The sequence below is a fragment of the Aotus nancymaae genome, unplaced genomic scaffold (assembly GCF_030222135.1).
Source record: "Aotus nancymaae isolate 86718 unplaced genomic scaffold, 86718_ANA_hifiasm-v0.15.2.pri h1tg000099l, whole genome shotgun sequence".
In the NCBI taxonomy this organism is placed as follows: domain Eukaryota; kingdom Metazoa; phylum Chordata; class Mammalia; order Primates; family Aotidae; genus Aotus; species Aotus nancymaae.
The window spans coordinates 7,522,179-7,542,445 of NW_026988514.1; the positions used below are offsets into that span (position 1 = coordinate 7,522,179).

The 20,267-nt window shown below is 52.4% G+C and overlaps 1 protein-coding gene across 1 annotated transcript in view; it reads right to left on the reverse strand.

The window, feature by feature from the left end:
• CHAT (choline O-acetyltransferase) overlaps positions 1-16,436 on the reverse strand; it is a 49,772-nt gene extending 33,336 nt beyond the window's left edge. The window contains exons 1-6 of the mRNA XM_012477467.2: positions 16,371-16,436; positions 12,661-12,852; positions 11,969-12,087; positions 10,517-10,570; positions 6,834-7,014; positions 4,754-4,931 (exon numbers count right to left, since the gene is read on the reverse strand). Of these exons, the coding sequence (XP_012332890.2) occupies positions 4,754-4,931; positions 6,834-7,014; positions 10,517-10,570; positions 11,969-12,087; positions 12,661-12,852; positions 16,371-16,436 (790 nt within the window). The remainder of the gene's footprint in view (positions 1-4,753; positions 4,932-6,833; positions 7,015-10,516; positions 10,571-11,968; positions 12,088-12,660; positions 12,853-16,370) is intronic.
• Between the last annotated feature and the right edge of the window lie 3,831 nt (positions 16,437-20,267).

Below are 20,267 nucleotides of genomic sequence, written 5' to 3' on the forward strand. Positions count from 1 at the left end.
CTGCCAGCCACCGCTTGCATGGACCCTGTGCCCATGGTCACTGTCTCTACCCAGGCTCCAGGAAGGGGGGATGGGATCAGGGCTTGAGCTGAGAGGGTTGGGAGCTATGCTGCCCTAAAATAGCTCAACCCATTCTGTGGAGTTAATTGAAATACTGCTGTAGGTCAGAAAGTACCTCAGCCCCAACAGCCACAGCTGGGCAGCTACCCTGGGGGCTCCCTAGCTCCCCCACCCCCCCCATGCTATATGTCCCCTAAGTGCACCCAGTTCTCACACCTGTCCTTTCCTCCTTCTAGAGCCCTTTGTGCCTATCTCAAACAGGCCATTCCTCTGCATGGCTAGACTCTTTGTAGGTGTCCCCCCAGGTCTGCCTCAACTGCAGTGTGGTGCTTCCCAGAGGGGCTGCTCCCTCAAGGCGCCTGCTCCCCTGACACCCTCTCAAACTCTCTGTTGTTTTCCTTCACACTCATGCACCCCAGGGCCAGGTTGAGTAGACAGCTTCCTTCTCTCTGTTCCTGCTTCTAAACAACTCCTCCCTCATCCCACTTTGCTTTGGAGCTGGAGCTGTTAGACTTTTACCCCCGCCATCACTGTCATCCCCCTTGTTTCTGTGCTGCGCCAATCTCTTCCTGCCTAGGTTCCCATCATGAAGACCTGGGTTCTCAGTTCACCTGCTTCCCCCATGCTACTGGAATCATGGTCATGGTAACATGAGCATCCATGTGGCTACCCAGCCCCCATCCTCCTCTACCTTTGACAGTCTCACCCGTGCACCCATGGCCAAGATCACATCTGGGAACTTCTGTCTACCAGGAGCCCACCACCTCTCATGTCTCAGTTTCAAGCATCCACACTCTGAGCACACTTCTAGCTTTCTAGTTCACATCCTCTGATACCACTGAACACATCTCATGTCACCAAGACAGCCAAACCCCTTGGTCCTACTGAGCTCTCACAATCTACCCTGTCTGTCACTTCATTCATCTTATGGGGCAAATTGTTGCCATCCCAAAAATTCCTATTTGAAGTCCTAACTCCCAGCATCTCAGAATGTGACTGTATTTGGAGATGAGACCTTTAAAGAGTTAAGTTAAACGAGGCCATTTGGGTGAAGCCTAATTTCATATGACTGGTCAACTTATAGGAAGAGTTTAGGATGCAGATATGCACAGAGGAAAGACCACATGAAGAAACAGGGATAAGGCGGCATCCACAAGCCAAGGAGAGAGCCTCAGGAGAAACCCACCCAGCTGAACTGTAAGATAGCAAGTATCTGTTGAAGCCTCCCAGTCTGTGGTACTTTGTTACAGCTGCTCTAGCAGACTTGAACACACTTCCTTACTCAGCTCAGATTCCAGGATGACCGTTCCCTGCCACACCTTGACCGTCCCTGCCAGTTACACTCACCAACTCTGGCTGAACCTGAGGAGCTGAGCATTGGTGGGGAAGATCACATAACAATGTCAATTAGCTTCTCCGAAAATGTATCACTCAAGCTTCGTATATGAGCTCAACATTGTCCATAAATCTTAACAAGTTTTTCAAGTCCTCTTTCTTACTTTCCAGGAGGCTATTTCATACATTCTATTTTGTCTTCAGAATCCAACTCCCCGCCTCTTATCTCTTATCTTTCCTCTTACCTCTTATCTCAAGGCTGTGATCTGAGACCATCTGGTACCAGTTGGGAGCCTCTGCATACTCTACCTCCACAGTTCCAGACCCAAATTTTCCATTTCGCCTTATACCAACCAAAGGCTTCTTATTTTCTTAGTTCCATCTCCTTTTGCCTTTGCAAGAATTCCACCCCTCAATATATCTCATATCTCTTCATCAATTTCTTTTACTGAATTCCTTCCACACATTTGTCTCTCTTCCTAAAAACACCTCCCTTGACCTCTTTCAGCAATCCCTCATTTTTCTGCTCCTTTTAGTATCAAAATATCTGGAAAAAGTCAACCGTTCTCACTGGTTCAACTCATTGACTGACTCATCGACAATTTCTTTGTGCTGTTGGACCACTTCCATCAGTGTGCAACCATTTGTTCTTCCTGGTACTCCGGTCTGACCCTCAGCAAGCCTGGTGACAGCCTCAGGATTGCCGAGCCTGGTCTCCCATGACCTGTTCTTCCTAGCTCTCCACGGCATTCCACGTGGCTGGCTGCTCCTTCCCTCTTGAATCTCTGTGACTCTTCTCCTGGGTTTCCTTTACCTTAGGGGCTGCTCTTTCTCAATCCCTTTGCATCTTTCTCTATATGACCTCCAGGCCCCCTGTTCTTCTGTTTCTAGATGATCTCACCCGGGTCCGTGACTTTAAGGATCATTTATGTGCTGATGGCTCTCAGATTTATAGCTCTGTACTGACCTCTTCCTTGGGCTCCAAAAGCATAGATCGAGCTTGACATCTCCACCTAGATGACTCAAGCACCTGGAACCCAACATGCTTGGAAATGATTTCTCCATCCTGTACCCACTCCTTGACCTCTCACTAAATGGCACCAACATCTCACTAAATGACACGAACATCCACTCGTGGCTCGGATAAAAAGTCCAGAAATTGTTCTCGCTTCTAATGGCCTTGACCCCACTGGTCTCTCCATCTTCGCTCTCAACCCTGGCCCAAGCTGCCATACTCTTTCACTGGGAAACCAAAATCATTTTGTGAATGATCTCCCTGTTTCTGTTTCATAGGCAGGGCTGCTCCGGGGAGGGGGACTCTGTGAAGAATCAGTTTCCCGCTGTGTAGATGACACAGTTGGTGCTAACTGGATTAATCGGTTTACCCAAAGGGAGGCACGTGTGTCCCCTTCTTTCTGTCACATTTCTCTCAGAAACAGCACTTCCATTCAGAAAGCCAGATCAAGTGCCATTAACAGATCAATTCTGATCCACAGCCTAAGCACTCAGACCTTGGAGCAATCCGGCCAGCCCAGAAGGGCGAGTCTTGGGCCTGGCCTGCTAATAAAGTGGAAACTATGTTGGAGGCAGAGGCGATTATTTTGATGCCTGTCTCTGTCCCTGGAGGGGAGAGGAGTGGGATTTGATTATACCATGGCTCCTGAGGGAATTAACTCACTCTGGAATGCTAAGTTATTAATTCTCCAGTATTAAGTGAGGTTAGGTCAGGGAGGATAGTCGGCTCTCAACTCTGTGGCCCATACAGCCCCCTATTTAGGACAGCATTCAACAGGTGCCCAATAATTAGAGGAAAGAATAATTAATTTGGTAAGTGGGGAATAAGTCTGGGGCCTGGCATTTTTAATCACCCTTCACTCTTTTATTTAATAAATGTAACTGGGCCCTGACTATGTTTCTCAGAAATTAAACCAAACAGACAAGGTCCCTGTCCTTCTGACCTTACAGGCTGGGGGCAGGGGGTGAGGGGGGAAGGCAGATAATCAGCATTCATCAAACGAATGCAAAGCTGTCCTCAGAAAGTGAGCAACAGAATCAAGGTAAGAGAATGGGCCACAGTGACAGAGTATGCAGGAAGGATGCCCAAGGAGGGCCTGGGGCCGGACGCCTGGGCTGAGTTCTGCTTGGGGCAAGGAGCCAGCTGGCTCTGGGGGAAGACCCTTCTAGAGAGGGAGACCAGAAAATGCAAGTGCCTGTTGTCAGACAGCCAGGCCCAGCACATCCGGCTCAGGCCACCTTCGCTGGACGGCTGTTCTCCTCCTCACCCCAGGGGCAGGATGGGTGTGTCCCTGCTGGGCAGCGGGCTTTGCCCAGGGTTGGTCTGCCTGCCTGGGTACCATCCTTCCCTGCAGCCTTTCTCACTCATGACATGGGGCCCTGCTCCATTCCCACCTCTTCTAACAGAGCCTTTCACAATCCCACTCTAAAGGGCTGGCTCCCTCCCCTCTCTGAAGTCCTGGAGCATGTTTTTGACACCTGAGTTGGTCAGCGCTGCATGCCCCTGGATGTGAGTCTCCTCCCCATGCCCTCTCTTCCTCTTCCCATTATGGGGCTGCTCCTGGGTAGAGGCCTCATCCCTTTGTCTCCCACACTCCGCGGGCCTAGCCCAAGGCCCTCAGTAACAGACCGGGAGAGTCTGATTAGATTGCCTAGCCCAGTAACATTCTGAGGGGCAAACAGAGACTCACAGAAGTCTTGCTTCTCATTTCAGTATCTCTAACATGGGCAAGGAAGGAGGGCATTCCATTAGCTCCTAAAATAGGACCAACTTTAGATTTGAAAAGTACTTTCCAGAAGGCTGATGAAAAATTTTCAAGAGTATTCCTGGCTTTCTTATGGGAATGCTTGGAGACTTTCATAAGAATAGTACCAAAAGATAAGGGGTAGCTTGAAGATGAGGAGTCCCAGGATGGAGAGATCAGGTGATAGAGGTGGTGAACCACTTTCCCAGAGGCAGGCTCCATCCCACACCCCCATTCGATGGCAGATCCCCCAGCCACTCTCAGTGAGCACCATCCCAGCCCACCAGGAAAACACACCTGCTCACTTGCAGCCAGCCTTCCTCCAGCTAACCCCCAGCCCCACCCAACATTCCCAGACATCCCCAGTTCCAGCACTGGTTAGCCCCACCAAGAACGCCAGATAACGTCAGATAGAACACGAGGGCACAAAATGTGCCTTCAGCAGCAAGGCACCGTGGCTGGTGACAGGGCATGCTGTGGCCCTGAGCTCCCGCGCTATGGCTGATGGGGATGAGGCCCTGGCCCGACCCCAGAGGAGGGAAAGCCGATGGGCACGAGCATGAGATGGGCATGGAGAGGCACTGGGCACTGTCGCTGACCTTTCACGAGGACTGTCCTGGCCTCGGCCCACTCGCTCCTCCCGTCAGACGTCAGCAGGCCAATTGGAGGCAAGCGCTCATCCTCGTTGGAAGCCATTTTGACTATCTTTCTCAACTGAGTGAACAGATCCCCCTCACTGAGACGGCGGAAATTAATGACAACATCCAAGACAAAGAACTGTGGGGGAAACAGGTCAAACACGTCACTCGTTGGGTGGCCCGGGGCACCAGGCCTTCACTCAGCCTTCACAGGTGAGCCTGGGATAGGGAAGCTCAGGCCCCAGGTTCTCAAGGTGTTTAGTGGTTCTCAGTTTAGGGACCAAGCCAAGGCTGTTGACTGTGCTGGATTCCACGCTGCCCCCAATCAAAGAAGGCAACATATAACTTAGCCAAAAGAAAATGTGCTTTTATGGTTCACAGAATCCATCATGTCCGCAAGGAATGGAGTATAAATTGGCACAGCTACTGTTGTAGGGCAGTGTCTATCGAAACTAAAAATGTGCATACCTATGACTAAGCAATTGCGCTTACAAATGCATATTTTAGCCTGAGGCTTAGAGAAACATACCCAAGTATATTGGAAGACGTGAGGAATGTGCCTCTCAGCCTTGTTTGCAACAGCAAAATGGTAGCAAGAGCCTCACTGTTCTCCAGAAGGGGAATGGCTAAGTGAAATGTAGTGTATATGTCTGGGGCATGTCTACCCAGCCGTTGAAAAGAGTGAATTAGCAGCAAATAGAGCCACAGGGATGAGCCACTGGTGAGTGGAGGAAAAAAGCAAGCCAGCAATCATATGCAGAGGAAGACTGGAAAACCAACACACATCATGTGTGCATGTGCGCCTACACATGTGTACCTACATGTGCTTTGTATGTCAACCCTGTGGTTCTGTCATTTTGTAGCTTTGAAGGCTAAAGCCTTGGGCTTTGTGAAGGGTTTATTCCCAGACCCAGGTCAAGATACCCTTTTCAACTGATTAACATGAGTACCTTGTTTTCCCTTCCCCTCCAACTCCCCAGCAGTGTTTGTATGGCCTGGTTCAGTGCAGGGGCCCAGAGCATGTCTGGAAGGGCTGGATACGGTGGCCCGTGGGAGCTGGGAAATACTGGGCTTGACTTTTGAATGAAGATAGAGAAACGACCTTGGTCTGTGGCCAAGGTATCAGGTGGGCTGCAAGGCCTCCTAGTTGGCCTTTGAATCTAGGAGCAGAGGTCACAGCTGCCCTTAGATGTCAAGCTTCCACAGAGCTCCCAACTTACTACAAATGTGAGGTAAGCCCAAGAAGATCACACTGTAAAGCAAGTCCCAGGGGAGGCCCTGGGATGGTTGCCAAACTTGGGTTTTAGTAAAGCAAAAACAAAAACAAAACTGTTTGTCAGAGGAAATATTTATGTGAAGCTCAATATAGGGCATACATAGTGTGGTGGGCACCGGGAAGAGGTCAGGAGCCCTCACGCTCAGCCCGTCCCCCAGGCCTCATGGGTCCCTGTTGGCTCTGTGGAACCCAATCTGAGGACCTGAGCTGCAGAGGGTAGAGCGTGACCTTAGGGCACTGGCCAGACCTAGGAGTCCTTCCCACTCTTGGACAGATCACATAACTTGTCTGAGTCTCATGTCCTCATCTGTCACATGGAGATCCTAAGGCCTCCTCTGCAGGGTCGCTGTGAGGATTAAGTGGGATGAATACATGTTAAGTGCTGAGACCACAGGCTGGCACATGAAAGGTCCTATTTGTCAGTCCGTAACACTGTCTGTCTGTGTGTGGTCTCTAGTAAGGCCAGGGCCTGGGTGACTGCATGGAAAAGAACAGATGTACAGGTGGAGGGTCTCGATTGTGACCCTCAGTGCATCAGGGCTGAAGTGAGAGTCCAGTGAGGATATTCTCAGACTGATGGCTCTCATTCTTAGAAGCCAACTGGTGGAGAGACATGGGACTGACTGGAAGTAGGGACCCCACTTTGGAGACATGGTGCCCCAGCTCTCTGTGTGACTCAGGGAAAAAGACTGAGCACCCTCAAATGTGAACACGTAGCCACTGGGTGCTCTGTGCCCTCCCTCGCGAAAACAAGGGGCTGCTTACCTGGTTGCAGCAGGCCACGATGACGTGCTCGGGCTCTGGCATGATGCTGCTGTTCTGGGCCACCAGCGTGTCCTGGGTATGGCCGGGGAGCCGGTAGGAGGAGAAAAGCCCGTAGTATTGCCTCATACAAAGGGGCTGCCCTGACAGCTGGCCTTTGGCACAGTCAGTGGGAATGGAATGGCTGAAGGAGAGGAGCGGGAAGGGAAGACACCGTGAGGGGACGGCAGGGGTTGAGGGGAGACAGAAAATGTGTTTTATTATAACCTGATCAGGAAAAATGGGGCACAGAACCAAGAATTGCATCACAATGGCAGTTGCAGAGCTCAATTCTCTTTTTAAAGTAGTGGAGGCCCCATTCTACAACCCATGGAGATCCTCAGAATTTTCTCAAACCTCTGCCTCATGCACAGCATGTGCAAGCCTTACCAGTTAGCCTTCTGCACCTTCGCTTATGCTGATCTTCTCTCAGCATGCCTTTGCCCCAACCCCGGCACTCAACTGTTCTATTCAGAAAACTCCTTTCCCTTCTTCAAGAGCCTACTCCTTTATCCTCACTTTTAGAAGCCTCCTCTGAGGTCAACTCAGGTAGTTCTTTTTCCCTGTGGTCTCAGCATGCCTTTTTTCTATCCTTCCTCTCTCCCTTCCTTTATTCCATTCATCCACCCATCGATCTATCCATCATCCATCCATACGTTTACCATACATCCACCACCAAACATCCATCCACCATTCACTCATCCATCTACCATCCACCCTTTATCCACCATCCATCCATCCTTCCATCGAACCTTCCATCCACCCAGGCATCCATCCATCCTTCCATCCAACAGGCATCCTTCCATCCTTCCATCCACCCATCCATCCACTAAGCATCCATCTATCCTTCCATCTACCATCTACCCATTCATCCATCATTCACCCATCTATCCACCATCCATCCATCCATCTATCCATCCAACCATCCATCCACCCATCCATCCATTCATCCATTCATCCATCCTTCCACCCTTTTAGCCAACAAATATTTGTGAAGCACCTCCTCTGTATAGGTCAGGCACCATTCTGAGATGTGGGGATATGGCAGCAAATAAGACATGCAGCTCCGGCTCTCCTGGGGTGCAGGTCCTGGGATGTGTAGGTGAAGAGTAGACCACAAGCAGCAAACCAGTGAACAGGAGACTTTCAGGTAGCAGGACAGAGTGTTGGCAGGGGTGGGAGGTGGTGACCAGTGGGGCAGTCTCACTGAGACAGGTTGATTGAGCTGAGTCCCAAGGGTAAAGTGTCCCATGGCACGGAAGCTCAAAGTTTGAGTTTTGCACTGAACTGCTGTGACTGACCCATGACTTGGTGTAATGCCTGAAACCAGAAATGTCTGTAGTAATGTGATGGGAATTTTATGTCTGTTGAATCCAATAACAAAACATTTGGTCTCATATTTCGTATCATTTTTCAGTAATCCATTTTTTGTTGTTTTACACAAATTTTACAAAATGAAAGAAAATATATTGGTCTTTCCCCAGAGGGAGCTCAAGAAGCACTGGTCAAAGGCAGAGAGAAGCCAGTGGGGCTGAGGCCCAGAGAAGACAGGGCCAGAGAGGTGGACGGGCCGGGTCCTGTGGGGCTGCAGTGGCTCAGGAGGCTTTAGCACGCAGGGGCATGATTGGGTTTACATTTTGTCTTTTTATTGACCCTGCTTATATGGGGAGAATGGACTGAAAGGTGTCACAGGAAGAGCAAGGAAGGAGGCTGTGGCTGAGAAGGAAAGTGACGTCTCATGAGGGCAGCAGGGAGGCAGGAGGGAGCTTGGGGACATGGTGGGGAGGGAGAATGACCACATCTGAGCACCATGGGTTACTTGAGGGTGCAAGGGAGAAAGCGGAACAAGCACAGGTGACTTCTAGGTTCCCAGACTCACCAACAGGGCGTGCACTGGTGCACTGACAGATGGCACGACAAGGTGAGGGGCAAGTTGGGGAGCAGGGAGGGAGAGGCAAAGCTCTCCTGGGCTCATTTGCAATGACTGAGAGACACCCCGGTGGGGATGGCTGGGGCTTGGATGAGTGAGTGTGGGACTCAGGGGAAGGACACAGCTGTATTTTGTATCTATTTATGTGACTGTCTTGCCCAATAGTCTAAGGATGCTTGAGGGAAAGATGAGGCCTTATTTCTCTTCATCTTCCCAGCATAACTATGTTGCAAAGTGAATAAGTGAATAAAGGAATGAATGAATTAATTAAAGGTTCAAAACAGGCACTCAGGCAAAAGTTCCAGTCTTGATCATTGGACATGGGAACCTCCACGTGGATATGCATGGGTATTCATGCCTGTGTGAGTGTGCACACGCACATGTGAAAGTCTGGGATCAGAAGGAAAGTGATGTCTCATGGGGGCAGTCAGTGATGAATGGGCACCAAGTCCCCAGGCCCAGCGAGAAAAAGGCTGTTTGAAAGCAGAGAGAGGACAGTGAGCTGGAGGGGTGAGTTCAGGGAGGAAATAGAGGGCTGTCCACGAGGAAGGGAGAGGCCAAAGACACACCATGAGGAGACAGCAGCCCAGGGTTTAGTGACCCATGGCATTTAGAGAGCAGTGAGCAGAGCGTCCACGAGCACGTGGTGCAGGAATGCCCTGGACAGCATAAGCTGCTCCACCCTGAGAGCCTGGGAGCCCTGCCTACCCCTGTCCAGAGGGAATAGCCCTACCCTGGAGGGGGTGTGGGTCTGAGCCTCTGTCACAAGGCTGAGTAAAGACTGAGATGGATCATGTTGAACAGATGGACAGGAAGGGACAAGGGTGAGAAACAGACAAGGTGAGAGATCGGAAATATGGATAGAGAAAGAGGGGGACAAACCGGGGACACAAACAGGGGACAGAGATCATATCGGGAAGCACAGAGGGTGAAAGGCAGGAAGGAGACACCCATAAGGACAGGCAGAGGACAGCAGTGTAGTCCCCTCTTTGCTCTGCCACCTCCCAGCTGTGTGATCATGGACAAGTTACCTAACCTTTCTGAGCTGTAGTTTCCTCATCTGTTCAAGGGATGCTTTTTGGGGCCTCTCTCTCTTATTCCAGCTTCTAATGCCCTTATAGTCTCTATCTTGAGAGACTTGGGTCCTCCAGACCCTCTTACTCTCCCTGCGGCTCTCAGACACACTCCTGCTCTCCCAAGCTTGGCCAGGAGAGGGACTTTCCTCCTAAAATCAAAAAGAGCCTGTGGTGCTTGAGCAGCCCTCTCCATCTGTCAGAACAGCCTCGTGTCCATGAGCTTGGTGGGATTGAGGACAATCCAACCCAGAAGCTCCAGCTGGGGAGACCATTCCCCCAGGGGGCAAAGCAGAACTCCCCATCTCCTTACTCTACCAACTCTTCCTTCCCTGCCTTCCGATGTGTTCTCCAGCTTCAAATGAATTCACGCCACCTGGGTACATACGTGTGGAGGGAGGAGGCATTTTTAAAAGATCAAGGAAGGATGCTGCTTACCCCAGGAAAAGGAACAGTTAACAGTCAGGCCAGCTGGGCTAAAGGTCATCCTGATGGTGGGGGAGTAGGTAGGGGCGGGGACTCCTGCTCTGTGCCAGGAACCAGGAATGGGAATACAGAGCTAGAAAAAGACAAGGTCCCTGCAAAGGAGATGACGCATAGGCAGACTGCGCTGGAACAGGACACTGTCCCCCCCCCAATCCTACCTGTCCAGCAGAGCCTTGTAGCTGAGTACACCAGAGATGAGACTGGCTGCAAACCTGCAGGGAGAAGGGAGGCCTGAGCCCTTCCTCCCAGGGCCTGGCTTCCTCCCTCCCTCCCTCCCTCCCTTCTGCCTTCTTTCCCCGCTTCCATCTTCCTTCCATTTCCTTCCTCTTCCCTCCTTCCCCCTCCCCCATCCCCAACAAACTGTGATCCTGGGCTGCAGTGTGCACTAATAAGATGTGGTTCCTCCCCGCAGCCCAATGCTGTGAGGCCACCACAAGCCTTGGATTCAAAATGGTTCTTTGGTGAGAACTGGGGGTGGAGCAGCTCTTGGGTAGAGGAGAGGGAACTGGAATCGCCTTGAAGAGGAGGAGGAGCGGAGAGGGAGAAAGAAGCCAGGAGGGGCCACAGAGCAGGAAGGAAGGGGCGGATGGTGAAGGGGCTGGACAGGGCGGGACCCCTGGCCTTGTGAAAAATTGTCTCCTGGGAAAAGCCAGTAATTTGGTCCCCTTCCTCCACCCCCCAGTACTAATGAGAAGGAAATCAAGTGCTGGGGGAAAGACACCAAGAACCGAGCTGAGATCTGCCATCCTGGGATGCTGGGCCTGGCTTAATTGCACCCAGAGGAAAATACCTCCTCAGATGAAATTGCGACAACTGTTTTCAGAAGTCATTCATCTGTCCATGCCTTCCTTCTACCCTGGGGAGACCCCAGCTACAATGGGAGGGGAGGATTACCACCTGGTAAGATGGAGGTGGGGGGTCTTCCTGGCAAGGCTGAGCCCTGTGAAGAGGTGAGGTGGGCCCTGCCTCTTTTCCTTGGGCCACTTTGGCCTGCCCTCTCTCTAAACTGTCCCCAGCATTTGCCTCACTCAGGTCTTAAGACCAGACTCTGAGAGACTCCAGCAGGGAGACCCTTTTCCCCTGCCCCCATCCTCCATTGTCATCAGTGGCCCAGAGGCCCTTCCAACGGCTCAGTGAGCTCTGAAATTGCAGCAGATGGCACAAGCTCTGGCTGCTGGCAGGGAGGAATTGTTTCTACCCTTCTGGGGCCTCTGTTTAGAGCTGGAGGCTCTGGAGGGAAGCAGAGGCCCCCTCAGACAGCCTGGGACAGTGTATCCCAGGGACAAGTACTGGCGGGGTCCGGGGACACACGCCTCCTCCCAAGGCCTCAGGTGGAGGCCATGGTGACATTTGGACCCATCACCTCCATGAGTGTCCAGTCCACTGCAAGACGAATATGGACAAAGGCTGACGGTGTGATTGTCACTTGAGTGCAGCTACACCTAACCTCACTCCCGACCTGATGGCCCGGACGTCCACTGTCTCGGGGCATTTGGCCCTAGGAAGCTCAGCCGAAGCTCCAGCTTTAGCCTTTCTTTGCTGGCACTGGGGCAAGGGCCCCTGCCTTGTGTGGGTCCCCAGGCTATGAGCTAGGAGCACCAAGGCCTCACCTCAGCTGGTCGTCGGTGCCAGGGAAGTGCTGCCGAGCAAAGATCACGGCAGGGCTGGAGTTGACGGGCAGGGCCAGGCGGTTGCTGAGATACATGTCATTCAGCCAGTACTCAGACACCTGCAGGGGAGGGCAGGGAAGGCTGTCACACCCCTCCCAAGCAGGCCCATCTTGACAGCCCTGAGACAAAATCAAGACACTTCACCAGAGCATTAATATACTTCTTCCACAAACACACGCTGAGCCGCAGGTATGTGCCAGAGCCTGGGAGCTCCCCAGTCACCAGGCCTGTCCTTCACCTCTGCCCCTCCCATCTCCTTTCTTCTGTCCCAGCGCCCATCATGGTGGTTTGGTGCTACATTGCTGTCCTCTGCCTGTCCTTATGGGTGTCTCCTTCCTGCCTTTCACCCTCTGTGCTTCCCAATATGATCTCTGTCCCCTGTTTGTGTCCCCGGTTTGTCCCCCTCTTTCTCTATCCGTATTTCCCATCTCTCACCTTGTCTGTTTCTCACCCTTGTCCCTTCCTGTCCTCCAATCCATACCACCTGCCTGTTCCCTTTCCTGTCCCCATCCCTGTCCCTCGTCTCTTCTTCTGCCCTGTCATTGTCCCTTATGTGCCTCTCACTGAAATCCCTCTGTCTCTAGGTCTGCTTCCCACCCATCTTCTGTGGGTTCCTGGTCAGCCCCTCTTACCCAGTTGGCTGTCTTCTCCTGCCGCTCCAAGAGTTTCTGCTGCAGGGTCTCACCGAGGCCACCAGGGGCCCCGAACCGCTGTACAATGGCCTGGCTCTTCCTGAACTGCTCCTCGGGCACCAGGTGCTGCATGCACTGCAGGTACGTGGCCAGAGTTTGCTGCAGGGGGGGCACGGGCAGTTTGGGCAGCCCCTGGAAGACAGGGTTTATAGGCATTGTGCCTCTCGTATGTGCCCCCCATGTCTGTCCCCAGTTTGGTCCCTAGTATCTGTGTCGTTCTGCCCCAATCCTTGTTCTCTATCCTGGGATCTGTCCATTTCTAGGGCTCAGCTCAGAAAAATTCCTGTTTGGTGTCCCTGATCTCATTGTTCTCTGCCCCCAGAAAGACATGAAGTGCAGAGGAAAAGACCAGGATATTGGTACCAGGCAGACCTGGGTTCGTACCCTCACCCTGCCACTGACCAGGTCTGCAACCTTGGGCAAGCCACCCTCCCTCTGTGCCTCAGTTTCTTCCTCTGTAGAATGGGAGTAGTAACCCCTGTCTCTCATAGGATCAAACAGATAATAGATATGAAAGTGCTTATAAGCCATAAAGGATGGATCTATGATGAAATAGTCCTGTTATTGATATTGTTGGCTGCCAGTCACTCTTAATTTAGAGACTGTTCCCAGCTAGGGTTCCAGAATCTAATTGATCTCTGGACCTAAGGGTGCACTCTTACAGAGAGTTTTGGAAGGATAAAAGATGGTTTTGGATGAGAGACACAATTCCAGTCAGACATAATGACTGGAATTCTGCAAGATGATTCCTTGGAAGGTGATTCATGCCCTGAGCATCATATAAGTGCCTCCTACTTATAAAACCCAGGCAGGGAGTTTTGTTTCATGTGGGTATTTGGGGCAGGGGTAGGGATACAGTGGATGCCCTTCCTCTCCGAATCTCTCCAAACCTCTGTTCCTCATCCAGAGGACATAAATAACAATTCCTACCTCAGAGGAACACAGAGAGAATTAAATGAGAGAAACAACTGGCCTCAAATAAGCACATCTAAAATGTTACGACCTCGATGTCTTATCCTTCCAGAGGAATTCCCAAGAGGAAACCCATCCTCTTTGGGAGCCGCAAAGTGTGGCTAGAGTCTGAGAAGAACCCCCCCGCCACCCCACCCTCCTGTACGCATGCTGTGCCTCCCAGTTCACCAGCAGCTTTCACCACAGAAGGCTTCTGTGTGGCTTCAGTTTTGTGACTTCCCATTTACAAATGAGGAAACTGAGTCCCAGAGCGGCTAGTCCAAGGTCACACAAAAATCTGATGGCAGAACTGGGAGCTAAAATCAGTCTTCCATGTCCACTCTGCTTCTTTCTCCTGGATAATTCTCTCCCTTCCTTTTCATTCCCTTTTCCATTCCTTTCCTCTTTTTGTTTTTTTTGTTTGTTTGTTTGTTTTTGAGACAGAGTTTTGCTTTTGTTGCCCAGGCTGGAATGCAGTGGTGCAATCCTGGCTCACTGCAACCTCCACCACCTGGGTTCAAGCGATTCTCCTGCATCAGCCTCCTGAGTAGCTAGGATTACAGGCATGCACCACCACACCCAGCTAATTTTGTATTTTTAGTAGAGATGGGGTTTCTCCATGTTTGTCAGGCTGGTCTCGAACTCCTGACCTCAGGTGATCCACCTACTTCGGCCTCCCAAAATGCTGGGATTACAGGTGTGAGCTACCGCGCCCAGCCCCTTTCCTCTTCTTGTCCCTCACTTGGCCAGTGATGATAGGAAGGCAGAACTTTTAATAATATGGGTTAAATTGTACAGTTTCTTTTCCGGTAACGTGAGGGTAGTAGCCCTACCTCTCATAGGATTAAAGACCTAATGCATGTGAAAGTGCTTACAAGCCATAAAGGATGGATCTAAGGTGAAATAGTCCTGTTATCGATATTGTTGGCTGCTGGTCACTCTTAATTTATAAATTGTTCTCAGCTGAGGCTCCAGAATCGAATCTCCAGGATAGATTCTGGACCTGAAGGGTCTACTTTTATGGAGATATTTGGTAGGATAAAAGGTGACTTTGGATGAGAAACAAAATTCAGTACTAATGACCAGAATTCTGCAGGATGGCTCCTGGGACACACTGGTGGACACACTGGCGCCTTCCTTCAGGGGCTTCACCTCTGTGCAGTGATAAATTTCCATGAGACAGCAAAGGTTTCCTCCCCATAGGCTGTGGAGTGAAGGGGCCTCTTAAAAGCACCTCCTTCTCTATCCCTGCTGCTGATGGATGAATGACCACCCTCCACCTGCCTGATCCTGCCTCTAGAACCAACATTCTGTAAGATGGTTCCTAGGCAGATGATTCATGCCCTGAGCATCATATAAGTCCCTCCTACTTATAAAACCCAGGCAGGGAATTTTGTTTCATGCGGGTGTTAGGGGCATTATTCACTTCTCTGGCAGGGGTGGGGTGTCAGTGCCAACTCTGGGCTGCTCCTGCCCTGGGGAATGACGTGAGGATTGGTATGGGCAGCATCCCAGGCTGCCCTGCCCAACCCCAGTTGGTTAGGTCCAGGCCCCCCACCCAGCTGCTCTGGTTCCTCCATCTCTTGTGGTGGGGGGCAGTCTGTGTGAAGGGTGGGTGGGTGAGCACCAACAGAAAGCCCAGCCCAGTTAGTGGTCTGGCCAAAAGGGCTTGCAAGTCTGGCTATAGCCTCTGCCAGACACTGCTCCCCATTCTTCCCGGCTCTGACAGTGCGCTGCGACTTAGCCTGGCTAACAGGGAATCAGCAGTGGATAAAAGGGAATAAAGCAGGAAATCTCAGCTCAGACATCTCAGCCCACCCCCCCACCCCCGGGCTCCTACCCAGACTCGCTTGGACTTCTGGCCCTGTACTAAGGAAGGTCTTTGAACCTGGGAGTCTCACGTTAATACTTGAAAACTCCATGTTTCTCGAGCAGTTCATGTGAGTCAGGTGCTGGGCTGGACTCGGAGATGATGGAGAAACAGAGCCTGCTCTTAAGGCAGTCACAGCCCAATGGGGTGGGTGGGGGAGCATGCCAGTGGACCAGAGGTGACAACAGATGTTTGTCAGCTGTAGAGGTCAGGGCAATGGAGTGAGCAACTTCTTGGGAAGAAGCCAGAAAATTCTGTTCAGGGTTTCAAATGAGGGCTGGGGGAAGTGTGGTTCTGCAAACACATGCAGCAATCCGAAATCATGTGTGATACTCTGTCACCTGAGGGCTGACTGCGGTGGGAGGGAGGATACCTGCACAGGGAGGGTGGCATTGTCTCAGGCCACTGGAGAACATGGCACATAAGGCTCTAAGCCTGAACTAGTGACAACAGCTAGAGCTGGACTTGCAGGGCTTGGAGTAGGAATTCAGCCCCATCCTAAGGCAAAATCACTGGGCTTAAAGCTAACAGAAGTGGAAGCTGGGATGAAGAGAGGATTATGGAAAGATAGTGCCTAGCTTAGTCTGGGGATTTGGAAGTTTAGCTCTCAGCATTCCCTTGGCACCCTGAGGCCCCTCTCAGCTCCTCCAGGCCCTTCTGGGATCCTCAGCAAGCTGGGGGCAGGGCTATAGCCTGGGCCCCATGCCAGGAGAGGGCAGCGCTGGGGCCAGGCAAATGCTGGGGGCCGGTCCCACTCAGGACTGTTCTGGAAGCAAGGGCATGTGGGTGGGGAAAGCAGGGTTGAGAGAGAGCTCCAAAAGTCACTCACAGACTCCTCCTCACTGCTGGGAGTTTTTGCTGTCATCTTATGGGGGACCTTTTCCAGGATGGGCATCTTGGTGAGTTCTGGTCCAGGGATGCAGAGGTGTAGACCTGGGGACCAAGAAGTGGGAAGCATCAGGACAGCAGCCACATAGGCCTGCCACAAACCCTCCACCTCCCACCGCTGGACCCACACCCCCACCCCATGAGGAGGCCAGAGCCTGACAGCTGTGTATAAGGGTCTCATTGAAGGCCTGATCCCAGTCTCGACTTCCAGCTGTATGTGCTGACCACAGTGTTCTCTCTGGACCCCCATATGGGAGAAGTGAGGGTCTGCTCTCATGAGGCTGTTGCCACCCAAGGCCAGCTGACCACCTCAGGGCAATTCAAATTGGCAAGGGTCTCTGGCAGTGTTGGCTTTGTTCCTTCCTGGAACCCAATAGATAAGCACTTTGCTAATCAAACTCTTTCCCACTAGCTTCTCAAGGGTAAGACCATACCTGCTGTGCTCAGCGCTTCATCTGTGGGGCCTGGCCTGGAGTCTCGTGTGGAGTAGGGTGTATTCCCTCAGTCGGTTGGCCGAGGGAAAGGAATGCATACGTGGGTGAAAGGATACGTGCATGAATGGCTCTGAGGCCTTTAAGGCCCTGTGCTCAGGATGCATCCGGGCTAATTGGGAGCCTGGCCTGTGGCCAGGGCAGGGAGGACTCTGGGCCTGCTGGAGGGGCTGTGACCTAGGTAGTCTCAGGTCTGCAGGCTGCTAGTGTAGATGCTATGGGAAGTGGCCAGGGAGGTATGCAGGGAGGTTGGGCAGCCAGGGCCCCTAGGGGTCACCTGCTTTAGTCTGGGGAGAGGCAGATTAATTTTGAAGGTGCAGTAGAAGTGAGCCAGGCCAAGAAGTCAAAGGCTGTTATTATAAGGCTGTGGGTCACAGTTGCTACACTCTGAGATCCCTCTGAACCTATGTACAAGCACATACCCATGTTTTCCACCAGCCCACCATCTATTCTCTCCAGAGTCTAAAGTCACATTTTCTTTATCCAGTCTATTTTTGATGGGCATTTGGATTGTTTCCAAGTCTTTGCTATTGTGAACAGTGTCACAATAAACATACTTGTTCATGTGTCTTTATAGTAGAATGATTTATAATCCTTTGGGTATATACCCAGTAATGGAATGCTGGGCCAAATGGTATTTCTGTTTCTAGATCCTTGAGGAATCACCATGCTGTCTTCCACAATGGTTGAACTAATTTATGCAGCCATAAAAAAGAATGAGTTCATGTCCTTTGCAGGGACATGGAAGAAGCTGGAAACCATCATTCTCAGCAAAGTAACGCAACAGAAAACCAAACACCACATGTTCTCACTCGTAAGTGGGAGTTGAACAATGAGAACACATGGACACAGGGAGGGGAACATCACACACTGGGGCCTTTTGGGGGTTGGGGGGCTAGGGGACAGCATTAGGAGAAATACCTGATGTAGGTGACAGGTTGATGGGGTGCAGCAAACCACCATGGCACATGTATACCTATGTAACAAACCTGCACGCTCTGCACATGTACCCTAGAACTTAAAGCATAATAACATAAAAAGAGTCTAAAGCTGATGTTTAGCTCATTTCCCCGCCCCTCTCCCCACCCAACACCGCACTTACCCAGAGGCAAGCATGGCCCAGATATGGGCACATGGCAGGGTTGTTGCCAGGAACAGAGAGTCCCGAAAGATGGATGAACCAGGCCCAAGGATGGAGGAGCCTGGGGCTGCCTTGCAGTGCTAGGCAGAGAATGTAAAGCCCTTGCTGGCACAGTGCAGTGGCACTCTCGACTGGCTGGTCACCAAGCCTACCAGTGCTGTGGGTTCGTAGGGGCTGCCCCCAACTGCAAAGTGATTGAGGTGGCATCCTGGTGAGGATTCACTGGAGCATGGCAGTCTTTTGAGGGGACAACAAGGACAAGGTCAGGTTGGTCGCCCTACAGAAGATGCAGCCAATGCCTCCTCTTGCTCTGGATGCAGCCAATGCCTCCTCTTGCTCTGGCTGGGAGCCCTGCTGATTCGGGAGATGCTAGTCAGGCTTCAGGGAAACTAAGCTTGTAGAATAGGGCAGAGCTGGGCAGGATGGTTTCCTAGAGGTCCCACCTGCCAGCTCTTCTTCCTCCATCACTCCTGGGTGGGTGCCGGGAAGATGTATGTGTGGATGTCTGTTTGTCTGTCTGTTTCGTGCCTCCCACCCATGCTCCTGCTACCCTGGCTTTCCAAGGGCTGCCTGCTCTGCCCTGAAGGTCCAACCCCAGTCTGGCCAGTCATCACAGGCTGTCATCAGCTGTGACCTGGCTCAGACTTGCCACCAGCAGCTGCTCCTCCTTCCCAATCCCCTGCTCCCGGGAAGGTCTGGACAGAGACTGGTGCGAACCCGCAATTCTGGCGAGTCCGGTCGGATCCGCGGACCCTCCGACTGGACACAGAAAGCACAGACCTGGGCACTTAGCAGATCCTGGGCCAAGTGAAGTGAGAACATGCACTTGGAGTCCCGAAGCCCAGATGGTCAAGCCTCCCCAAGTCCAGGCACCAAAGCAGCTCAATCCCGCAGTTTGCTAGCTGACCCCCGACGGCCGCTGCCGCTGCTGCTCAGGACTCGGTTGGACTCCGCCAGTCCTGGTGGCTCTTGGCCTGGGTGCTGTCCCTGGATAGAGACCCTGACAGCCGCCCTCGCTTCCCGCCCTGCTCCCGGCACCGCGCTCGCCAGCCCAGCCCAGCCCAGCCCTTCTCACCTGCTCTCCTCGGCTCTGCTGCCTCGGCCGCCGCTGCACCGCTCCGCTCAGGACTAAGGGCGGGGGTGTGAGCCGGAAGGGGTGAGGGGCGTGTCAGCAGCGCAGGGGTGGGGGCTGCCTCCCGGGTTCCCGGCAGAGTCTCCGACGTCGCCTGGGTCCCCGCGGCCACCCGACTGGAGAAAGCAAGCTGGCCGCACTTCTCTCCTTCCTCTTGTTCCTCCTCCCTCCCCTCTCTCCCATTTCCTCCCGCCCCCAACACCCCCCCTTCTTCTCTCTTCTTCTCGGTCCTCAGTCCCCCATCCCTTCCCCACTCCCCGCCCAGCGATCCCAGCTCCAGGCCTCCAGAATCTACCCGGAGAGCTTCCCGGAGGAGGTAGGGCAACAAATTTAGGCTCTAGAAGGGGGCACAGAACACTGCCCGGCACATGCCCCCTGCTCATAGCTCAGCCTTCCCCAGTCACCGCACTTCCCCAACCCCATTATGCCAGCCAAGGTGCTGCTGCTCAGAGTCCTGGAGAGGATTGGGTCCAAGGAAGTCTCTGCTCTCTGCCCGCTCCCCAATCCAGGCCAGTCTCAAACCCAACTGCACCATCTTTCAAAATAAGAAGAAGAAACAATAACTCGGTTCAATGTCCACTGCAAGACTTCCCTTTCTGTTGCCATCCCATTGCTGCTGGCACTTTGGGGTGGACAGGAAAGGTGGGGTGCTACAGACTTGGGACCATCCTGGTGGCAGACCTAGGGATGCTTAAGGACTGCAAAGAGGCAGACTCTCCTCTCAGACAAAAGCATCCCCCACCCCAGGTAGAGACCCCCACACACAAATAGCGCAGACAGACTGACAAAGGCAGACTCCACCCAGACACACACAGCCCATCTTGCAGACTGAAGACAGACATGCGCACAACAGCAGAGCAGACCCCCACAGAGGCAGTTAACACAGAGGCGACCCCGACCAGCCGCCTCTTGACGCTGGGATGGGAAGACTCTGCCTCTGTCATCAGACCATGGTCTCTGGAACATGGAGTATTGCCCTAACGTTGGCCTGGGGCTCTCAGGGCTGGAACTAAGGATAGGAAACTTTCCTGACAGTCCTGGGCTGCTGCTTTCACTCAAGACAGGGTGGTGGTG